Source organism: Bufo gargarizans, chromosome 4, assembly GCF_014858855.1.
Source record: "Bufo gargarizans isolate SCDJY-AF-19 chromosome 4, ASM1485885v1, whole genome shotgun sequence".
Taxonomy (NCBI): Eukaryota; Metazoa; Chordata; class Amphibia; order Anura; family Bufonidae; genus Bufo; species Bufo gargarizans.
The window spans coordinates 63,184,071-63,195,406 of NC_058083.1; the positions used below are offsets into that span (position 1 = coordinate 63,184,071).

The 11,336-nt window shown below is 42.6% G+C and overlaps 1 protein-coding gene across 1 annotated transcript in view; it reads right to left on the reverse strand.

Moving 5' to 3' along the window:
* Positions 1-7,050, reverse strand: part of LOC122935209 (zinc finger protein 271-like) — a 31,327-nt gene extending 24,277 nt beyond the window's left edge. The window contains exon 1 of the mRNA XM_044290974.1: positions 4,492-7,050. Within this exon, the coding sequence (XP_044146909.1) occupies positions 4,492-6,248 (1,757 nt within the window). The 5' untranslated portion in view covers positions 6,249-7,050. The remainder of the gene's footprint in view (positions 1-4,491) is intronic.
* Positions 7,051-11,336: the final 4,286 nt, after the last annotated feature.

Below are 11,336 nucleotides of genomic sequence, written 5' to 3' on the forward strand. Positions count from 1 at the left end.
GCCGTTGTTTTGGTCCGCATCCAAGCCACAGTTTTGGCAGTTCAGATGTGGACCCTTTCACTTCAATGGGGCTGCAAAAGATGCGGACAGCACTCCATGTGCAGTCCGCATTCATTGCTCCGTTCCGTGGTCCGCAAAAAAAATAACATGTCCTATTCTTGCTAGACACAAGTAAAAAGTGGGTATGGTACCACAAGTAGCGCAAATAAGGATCCCAACAGATAGTAAGGTGCACCTAGTGAGTGATAGCCTGTAGTGGCTTAGTGCGATCGAAACAATGTCTATTGCTCCAATAAATAGGTTATTGTTCTGATAGTTCTGTTTAGTACCTTGTACTATGGAAATTCAGATATGAGTAGCAAGGTCCATTTGTTCTGAACAAAAGTACTTCCGAAAGATAATGTCTCTCACGTCTTCACCATGTAACATAAGCAGCGGCGTCCCGCTGTGTTAAGGTATCAGCGGCGTCCCGCTGAAGTAAATTGAACTATGTGCTTTAACAATAAATTGTTTCTTGCCGGCATAGAATAAAGAATGTTCTTACCATATGACGTATCTGTGCTCGAATATTGCTCTAGACGTTGGTGGTGTACTGGAAAGGCCGGTGTCTTACGAGCGATTCCCGTCTGACCTCCCACGCTGGCGGCTTGTATACACGTGGACCTTCGTTTTAAATAGCGGTCTTTGTAGCTTCATTTAGGCCTCCTTTCGCACGGCAGACGGTATTCGAATATGCAGTTCAACACGAACTTATGACTCCATCATCATTTGTCGTGGTCATTGGGGGGTCTAAACCAGACGCGTTTCGGGGCAAGAATGGCCCCTTCCTCAGTGGTGAACCTTTTACTGCGCATCGATTTTACATTTTTCTGCATACTGTGATTTTATAAATTTATTGGTTTTAATAATAAATTTAATGTTGGTTCCAGTATTTGAGAGTGCCCAGTTCACTTTGTATTTACTTAACCCTTTTGAGCAAACTGGGTGAGCCTACTCTACTGCGAGCACCTCATTTTGTCCTTCGTTGCTCCAGTGCACCACATTTGCATTATTTTGATGTCCTATTCTTGTCCGCGCTCTGCGGACAAGAATAAGCAGTTATATTAAAGGCAAATTGCAGAACGCACGCAGACGCCATCTGTGTTTTGCGGATCCGCGGTTTGCAGACTGCAAAACACACAACGGTCATGTGCATGAGGCCTAAGACATGATTTTTGGACACTTGTGCAGAACAAGCCACAGTTTAAACACCATGTGCCGGCAATAAGGGACAATTTTTAGAAAGTTTGTAATAAAAAAAGCAAAACATATGTGACGGCACAGGGTGTTTAAACAGGCTTTACCTATAGCTATGTATGTCAGTGTCATTGACAGTGCTATTGCCAAAATTAAAGTGCTAAAGAGCTTAAAGGGGGGGGGGGGGGGGTAGGGCAAAATTTAAAAAGATGGAAAGCTTATGGGTCCAAAGAGACCTCAGAGTGTCATATACCAATTTTCAGGCCAATCTGAACATTTTCGATTAGGGTAGAATCGATTCGGACTCGGATCAGATTTTTTTTTAAGATTCGGTGAATAAGACAAAATTAACGTCAATAAATTTGCTCATCTCTACTAAGGTTCTCTGGAAGATGGGAACAAAGGTTTAATTTATCTCCGCTGCCCTCTTTCTTATTCCATCCTCTATTTCCTGATCGCCTCACCTCTAATATGTGCAGAGACCTTGGTTCCTGGAAGATATTCCTATATGCTGACCTTGTTGAGCATGGATCCAGATCCTTGAACTTTGAGGATCTCCAGGATAAACATCAATTGTCACATCAACGTACTGTAGATTCAATTATCTCTGAATTTTCAGAAAACTCTACCAAGACACATAATTGTGATGTCACAAACAATGACGTTCCTGGTCAGGCCAAATGTGGGGAACGGCATAACCTATCCTAAGTAACATTCTCTCAGTCTAGTTCTGAAGAAAGCATTTTATTTCAGAGGCTATATCAACCCTAAAGGTAGTAACGTTCTTGAAGCGTGTATACAAAAGCCTTATTGTGTATTTAGTTTAGGGAGTATCTGCTCCCTTCTCTCTGGAGATTGGGTATGGGCATGCTCTTTCTATCCTAAAGGAGGCAGACAATCACTTTCTCAACCAAATATCCAGCTTCCCTGGAGAGGGTCTGGACCCAAAATTCCATATTTAAATGCTGGATTCCTAGTTTCCTGCCTCTTAGTGCACCCTTGTTGTATATTGTTGGTTGCTTGTTTCGTTATATTATATAATACTCTTTTCTTATATGATCCGTATGTTGAGGAAAAAGTTAAGACAAGTCCTATCTTTTGCGGCATGGCTACACGGACCTGGAAGGTCACAGAAGGGCTACTATTTGGTTCCCACTCCATGCCACAAAAGATAAGATATGTTCTATCTTTGGGCACATCTTGCAAATCACGGATCCATTGAAGTCAATGGGCCTTCAAAGCAATGCGGGGTGCATACAGATGGTGCCTGTGTTTTGCAAATCCATTGTTTGTGGATATTCCGTCAGATGGGGAGTTTTAGAGATAGATCATGTAGCCACAAGGTTCAATATCAAGCTTGAGACATTCTGCTCCCTATATTAAGAGGACAATCTGCTCTGTCCATTCAGTGAAGGTTCAGGCTGGCCTACATAGTCTCTCCTGTTGATGAAAATTAGGCAAGATCTAGCCACAGTAATAGCCGTCATATTGTTCGGGCTGAAGAAGTCATGGTTTTCACTACTCATTCAGAAGAGCTGAGTGGAATATTGGAGACTTCTTTCAGGTCAGAACCTGGTATCTCATTGCCCAGATTTCTAGAAATTTAACTTGCAGGCCTGGTGTCACCGCCAGTTCTGTGAGAAGATCTGGCAGACATTCTTCTCTACCTCTTGTATGATGTTCTTTGTTTTGGTTTCACTTTCTCATCTCCTTTCCTTCTGCCAGGTGTCACTTATTTTGACTAATCGTCTTCCTTTATAATCCCTCCCATACTGCCTCACTTTGCTGTTTATACTACTTCCTGGATGAGGTGTTCACTGCTGAAGGCTGCTTCTGCTGTTCGTTCAGATAAGTCTTTTACTTTATTGTGTTTCCTTGCTGGCTTGATTCTAGGTGACCCTGACTCCGTCCGTATTAAGTGCAGGGAGCCGGTAGTCGTGTCCCCTCACTATTATAGGGTTTTCAGGTGTCACACAGGATTAGGTATGCGGGGATGCAATCGTTTACCATACAGACCCTTGCATGTGCATAGCAGTCAGGGAGAGCTCTTAGGGTTTTATAGGGCTCACCTATAAGCTCCTTAGTTTGGGATCAAGCCAGTCGCTTGTTTATTTATATGTTCCAGCTATCTGCTAACTTCATCCGTGACACCTGGGGGCTGACCAGGGCTTTCAGCTGCACTTATGAACACCTAATGCTAGTCTACAGCAGATTCTACCGGGAAGCCATATGCTAGAATCAAAATGAAATGGCTACACATTTGTAATAAAACCAATTGAAAAAATGATTTTTAGCCTAAAATTAGTAAAATTGTAAAGAAATTGCCTTGAAACAATCTGGGAAATAAAGCAGTACAAAATAGTAGATATTGTTTAAATGTTTTATTTTTTTTTAATTCAAAAGTAGAATACAATGGATGGTTGCATTGAGTTACGAGAAGATAATTTGAGGAGTGCTTATGTTTTTAATGTTATGTGAGGGGCTGTATAACTTAATTTGCTGACATAGTGGGAAGAGTGGACTTTCCTTTTTGCCTTCTAAGCACCTCTTCCCCCCAAAACAAGGGTGGTCCTATTCCGGCCACCTCTCGGCATGTTTGCCATGCTGCCGCTGGAACTCCGGCCCACCCCCATTATAGCGGTAGTCCGGGGGCACGCGTGCACTAGCGGCAGCATGGATCCTACAGGCTGTTTACCTGCCTGAACAGCCTGCCAGAGTTCCTTGCCACTAGTGTGAAAGTAGCCTTAGTTCTTAAGTCTGACTTTTGCTCTGTAGAAAGATGAAATGCATTTTTCTGTATTATTCCCTTTTATTACCTTTCTTTTGTATTACACAACCTAATGATTATACAACTGTTTAAGTATTTGGTTTGTGTTGCTTGCACCTAATTTATAAAGTGTCTCTCAGATTTTTTTATTTACTACGCAAGTGCGATGTGGTTTAGCTACTTTTAGTGAGAATTTTCCAGGGGGTTGACTGCGGTGGAGATAAGACTAGTAGCACATCATAACGGAGCTGAGACATAACACTGTTCTAATCTCTAATCCCGATCTACTTTTCACTCCACTTTTGAAAGTGCCAAAACTCATCAAATATTGCAAAATTTAACCTAAAAGTCACAAAATCTTTCCCACTTGCCACAAAACTGATAGAGCAGATTTCAGTTTCTTATCTGTGTGAATTCTCTGATGTGTTTCAAAATTTAATGTCCTTGAAAAACAATTTCCACAGACTAAAATGGGATTTTCCACAGACTAAAATGGCTTCTCTGCTATGTGAATTCTCTGATGTCTAACAAGATATGATTTGTCTGTAAAAGATTTCTGACATTCTAAACATGGATATGGCCTCTCTCCTGTATGAATTCTCTGATGTGTAAGAAGATTCGATTTTTTTATAAAATATTTCCCACATTCCAAACATGAATATGGCCTCTCTCCTGTGTGAATTCTCTTATGTGTAACAAGATTTGATTTTCTGATGAAACATTTCCCACATTCTGAACATGAATATTGCTTCTCTTTAGTATGAACTTTCTGATGTATAACAAGATTTGATTTATTTCTAAAACATTTCCCACACAGTGAACATAAATATGGCTTCTCTCCTGTATGAATTCTCTGATGTGTAAGAAGATTAGATTTTTTGATAAAATATTTCCCACATTCCGAACATGAATACGGCTTCTCTCCTGTGTGAATTCTCTTATGTGTAACAAGATTAGATTTTTTGATGAAACATCTCCCACATTCTGAACATGAATATTGCTTCTCTTCAGTATGAATTTTCTGATGTATAACAAGATTTGATTTATTTACAAAACATTTCCCACACAGGAAACATAAATATGGCTTCTCTCCTGTGTGACTTCTCTGATGAACTTGGAGGTGGGCTTTAGAAACTAAACACTTTCCACATTCTGAACACGTAAATTGTTTCTCTCCTGTGTGACTACTCTGATGAACTTTGAGGGTGGCTTTAGAAAAAAAACACTTTTCACATTCTGTACATGAAAATGGTTTCTCTCCTGTGTGAATTCTCTGATGTGTCGTAAGATTTGATTTTTTGATAAAACATTTCCCACATTCTGAACATGAAAATGGCTTCTCTCCTGTGTGACTTCTCTGATGTGTAACAAGAGTTGCTTTTTTGCTAAAACATTTCCCGCATTCTGAACATGAATACGGCTTCTCTCCTGTGTGAATTCTTTGATGTGTAATAAGATTAGATTTTCTGATGAAACATTTCCCACATTCTGAACAGGGATATGGATTTTCTCCTGTGTGAATTCTTTGATGTTTAGCAAGACCAGATTTATGTGTAAAACATTTCCCACATTCTGAACATAAATATGGCTTCTCTCCTGTGTGATGTCGCTGATGATTAGCAAGACCTGATTGATCTGTAAAACATTTTCCACATTCAGAACATGAATATGGCCTCTCCCCTGTGTGAATTCTCTGATGTGTAATAAGATGTGCTTTTCTGTTAAAACATTTCCCACATTCTGAACATGAATAAGGCTTCTCTCCTGTGTGACGTCTCTGATGTTTATTAAGATCTGATTTATTTGTAAAACACTTCCCACATTCTGAACACGAATATGGTTTCTCACCTGTGTGATTTCTTTCATGAACCTTGAGTATGTCTTTAGAACTAAAACATTTCCCACATTCTGAACATGAATATGGCTTCTCTCCTGTGTGACTTCTCTCATGCTTAACAAGTTGTGATTCATATATAAAACATTTCCCACATTCTGGACATAAATATAATTTCTCTCTTCTCTGAACTCTTCTGTGTGTAGAATGTTTTGCATATTCCCCACACTGAAAACCATCTTTTTTCTTGGTACTTGGGGTAACAATATTTGATTGGTCAGGAGAAGGTTCTTTATGATTAGGGGGATTATATGATAGATCTGCACTGTGAAGTCCTGGATGTACATTACGAGAAATTGAAGAGAGCTGCATGATATCTTCATTTTCTCCTTTATGATCTAGAGATAACATGATGTTTCGATCAAAATTTTTACTGGGATTTCCTGTTAGAAGTAAAAAAAATTGATTTCATGAGTTTTTTGTTCAAACCATTATGTAGGTAAATCTATAACTTTCATATTCGTCTGGAAACACACTGGTGTTTTTTGTTTCAGTTTTTAAGCCAAAATCAGAAGTAGATATAGCAGGAATAAGTACAAGTCCTTTTGTTGTATTTCCCATTTCATTTGAAACTAATCTTGGCTTAAGCTAACAAATAAAACTGCATTAAACCCCGCCTGTGTGACTCCAGCCTTTAAATCTTTGGATAACACTTTATTATGGATGAATGATAAAGTCCAGGCTCCTGCTCTACACTGATCACTTCTGCCCATCCAGACTTCAACCCATCTCTACCCTTCCTCAACGTTTATTCATTCTAAGTTTTCTCTGTCCGCCTCTACTCCCCTTCCAACTTCCAAGTGGTTGTCACCTACCTTCCACCAGGCACTGCTACTGCCTTTTTCGACCATTTCAATATCTGGTCTCCTCACCAACATTATGGGAGATTTTAACATCCCTATTGACACATGCCATTCAGCTGCCTCCAAACTCCTATCTCTTACTTCCTTCTTTGGCCTCACACAGTGGTCCTCCACTGCAACCCACAGAGATGGACACACATAAGACCTTGTTTTCATCTGCCTCTGCTCTTATTTAATCTCTTAAGCTCTCTTCTATGACCACAATCTTCTTACATTCTCAACTACTCTCTCTTCAACTGCCCCTCCAGTCCATAAACTAGCACACCCTTGTAGAAACCTCAACCCATTGTGCACCTTATTTTCCCTTCATGATGCTGACACAGCCGCTGATTTCTCCAACACCACAATTACTTCAGCTCTTAAATCAGTTGTCCCTCTTTAACATAGCAGAACCCAAAAGATCAACAACCCTGGCACACTCACCAGACAAAAAACTGAGACAAGCTTCCAGAGTGGCACAACAACGCTGGAAGAAAACCTGTCTCCAAGGAGGACTTTACCTCATACAAACAAGCTGTCCTAGACTTCAGGTCTGCACTCACCTATTCTAAACAGGACTACAGATATAGCATCGCTAGCGCTCCCTTCAGAATCGCGGCAGCGGAAAGCGATTTCCAATTCATTTAGCAAACCCGAATCGCGTAAATAGCCATTGAGAAAATTCAGGGTGCAATGTTGGTTTGTGAACTACGCATGGAACTACAGTCAGTAGTGCAGTCAGTAGTGCAGGTAAAGTGCAGGTTATTTTCCTGCTGGAGACCCTTTCACTGCGCTTCTGGTGGAGTACGTGTTTATTAACTAAAATACGGACAATAGCTATCTTATTTAATCTGTTTTGTCCATAGTGATAGTGCCAACATTACAATAAAAGATGGACACTTTACTGTCAGTGAGTCCGCGATCCCGAGATAACACCTGGTGCCATCAAAATCCAATCCACTTGTACAGTCACAGATCTGAAGACACACTGCACATACGCACAGCCTTTTGTCATTCATGTCTTCTTTTTAATGTATCCGTCCTTGTGCACCTTTTTTATTCCCCTAACACTGATTTGTTAATAACAGGGTAGGCTGAGACGCCCTAATACCATACACTACTGACTCTATATGGAACACTAGATATACAGTATATAGCTATATACCCTAACAGATCCTCCTCCCCACACAGAGTTACAGTAACGGCAGGCACAGTACTTTCTTATTTAATGTGTTTTGTCACTTTCAGCGAGTCCTCGATCCCAAGATGTGTATGGGGTTGTATAGGGTTTTTGTGTGTTGGCTCCACTGCTTGTCTGTATTAGATCCTATTGTAGCCATACTGAGGGTGTAAAGTAACACCATATAGTGTTAAACAGACTCCTCCACAAATAGCCAAACATGTGATAATGAAGGGCGGCATTAGCGTATGAACCGCGATTATTTGCATCTAAATACCTTCAGTGTTTAGGGAATAAGGAAGTTGAATGTCCCAATTTCAAGTAATAAGATTGTGTATCTGACTTGAAGAAAACAATCTATATTATGTGCAGTGGAAACCTGATATGAATTATGATGTTAACACTGACACCATTAAACTAATAATATCGTTACATGAAAAACAAAAATAAATCCATACAGCTGCAGCGCTGGGTACGTTTTAATATACACCAAAAGTTTATAGGCAAAAATAGACCAATATATACAGCGTTGCTGCTAGATTGATTTATTATATATAAATATACATATAGTATAATTAGTGTAATATTGTATAATTATTTAATAATACAGAGGTTATCTATCTATATCTCTATATGTCCATTATACTATATCTAAATCACCAACCTCAAATGGATCATGGAATAAATAATTATACACTATTATACTAAGCATACTATATGTAAATTTATATATAGATATATTTATATATAATAAATCAATATAGCAGCACTGCTGTATATATTGGTCTATTTTTGCCTGTTAACTTTTGGTGTATTTTTAGGCTAGGTTCACACCTGAGCGTTCCTACGCGCTGTAAAACGCTCAACAGGCAAAAACCAATGTTTCCCTATGGCCATGGTTCTCACTTGAGCGTTTTACGAACGCGCTGTAAAACGCCTTACGCCCCAAGAAGTACAGGAGCTTCTTTGGGGCGTATTGTCGCGTGTAACACTTCTGTTTTTCATTGTGGTCAATAGCAAGAATGCGCGTACGACGCGCGTTTCCAAAGTACAAAAACGCCCCAAAATACGCCTCAAAAGCGCCTGTAAACAGCGCTTATCGAATACGCTCAGGTGTGAACCCAGCCTAAAACGTACCCAGCGCTGCAGCTGTATGGATTTATTAATATACTACTGCCACTATGATCCTGCGATGATAGATTATTACGGCACAATAGTGATTGCTATTACCGCATTAACCCAGTCTAAAAAGGCACAGTTTAGGTTATAATATGGAGTAGTATTTATTTATTTTTGTTTTTCATGTAACAATATTATTTGTTTAATGGTGTCAGTATTAACATCATAATTCATATTAGGTTTCCATTGCACAATTGTGGAGAAAGAGATCCAACATTAAGAACAGGTGTGTGCGCTCAGGGGGAGAACAGAACTGGATCGCACATCCACAATGCTATGCTTTGATCTAACTCGCTTCTCAGCGCTATAATCAAGTGTACGGCGCCCCATACTACATGCTGTACAAGAGGCATTAGTGTACATTTTGATCAAAAGGCATAAGCCCACTCACCACGCCAAGGCAGGGCCGGTGCAAGGAATTTTGCCGCCCTAGGCAAGATAAAAATTGCCGCTCCCCCCCCGTCTGCCCATATCATGACATCACATACAGTATGTTCCACCCCTTTCTCAGCTTTTAAATTAAAAGAACTGCTAGGTTTCCCTTAGGGTTAATCCAGCTTCTTGTAGCTGTCTCTATGGGGCCGCACGATGTGCGGCCCCGATCCGGAATTGTGGACCTGGATCCGCAATGCCAATCCTGAAAAAAATAGAACATGTCCTATTCTTGTCTGCAATAGCATAGGCATATTCTCTTAGTGCCGGCAATGTGCAGTCAGCAAAATGCGGAACGGACACTGCCACTGTCCGTGTTTTGTGGATTTGCAAAACACACACGAATGTGTGAATGGGCCCTAAATGTGAGGTAAATTAGTTTCCAATGTAGTATTAATAAGTAAACAATTGCATAATAAACATATTGCATTGTCTACTGACCACGAGGACAATAAGATGATCTGGTCTCTGGCTGCAGTCTGGCTCTGGGGACTCTCTTGTCACTCTCTTCTCCCCCCTCCCTTGTCACTCTCTTGCCCCCCTCCCTCCCTTGTCACTCTCTTGCCCCCCTTCCTCCCTTGTCACTCTCCCCCCCTCCCTCCCTTGTCACTCTCTTCTCCCTCCCACCCTTGTCACTCTCTTCTCCCTCCCACCCTTGTCACTCTCTTCTCCCCCCCTCCCTTGTCACTCTCTTCCCCCCCCCTCCCTTGTCACTCTCTTCCCCCCCCCCCTCCCTTGTCACTCTCTTCCCCCCCCCCTCCCTTGTCACTCTCTTCTCCCCCTCCCTTGTCACTCTCTTCTCCCCCCCTCCCTTGTCACTCTCTTGCCCCCCTCCCTCCCTTGTCACTCTCTTGCCCCCCTTCCTCCCTTGTCACTCTCCCCCCCTCCCTCCCTTGTCACTCTCTTGCCCCCCTCCCTCCCTTGTCACTCTCTTCTCCCTCCCTCCCTTGTCACTCTCTTCCCCCCCTTCCTTGTCACTCTCTTCTCCCCCCCTTCCTTGTCACTCTCTTCTCCCCCCTCCCTTGTCACTCTCTTCTCCCCTCTCCCTCCCTTGTCACTCTCTTCTCCCCTCTCCCTCCCTTGTCACTCTCTCCCCCCTCCCCCCTTGTCAATCTCCCCCCCTCCCTTGTCACTCTCTTGCCCCCCTCCCTCCCTTGTCCACTCTCTTGCCCCCCTCCCTCCCTTGTCACTCTCTTGCCCCCCTCCCTCCCTTGTCACTCTCATTGCCCCCCTCCCTCCCTTGTCACTCTCTTCCCCCCCTCCCCTCCCTTGTCACTCTCTTCCCCCCTCCCTCCCGTCCCCCCTCCCCTCCCTTGTTCACCTCACTTCTCCCCCCTCCCTTGTCACTCTCTCTCCCGCCCCTCCCTTGTCCTCTTTCTCCCCCCCTCACCTTGTCACTTCTCTTCTCCCCCTCCTCCCTTGTACACTCTCTTCCTCACCCCTCCATCCCTTGCACTCTCGTCTCCCTCATGGTCAATCCTCTTTCCCCAGTTCCCCCCCTCCCTTGTCCCTCTTCTCCCCCCTATCCCGCCTTGTCCAGCTTCTTCCCCCCTCCCCCTCCCTTGTCCTCATCAATCCCCCTCAATTGTCAACTCATTTCCTTCCCCCCCTCCCTTGTCCACGCTCTTCTCCCTCCCTCCTCCCTTGTCACGTCTCTTCCTCCCCCTCCCTACCGTGTTCACTCTCTTCTCCCCCTCCCTTCCCTTGTCACTCTCTTCTCCCCCCCTCCCTTGTCACTCTCTTCGCCCCCCTCCCTCCCTTGTCACTCTCTTCTCCACCCCTCCCTCCCTGGTCACTCTCTTCTCC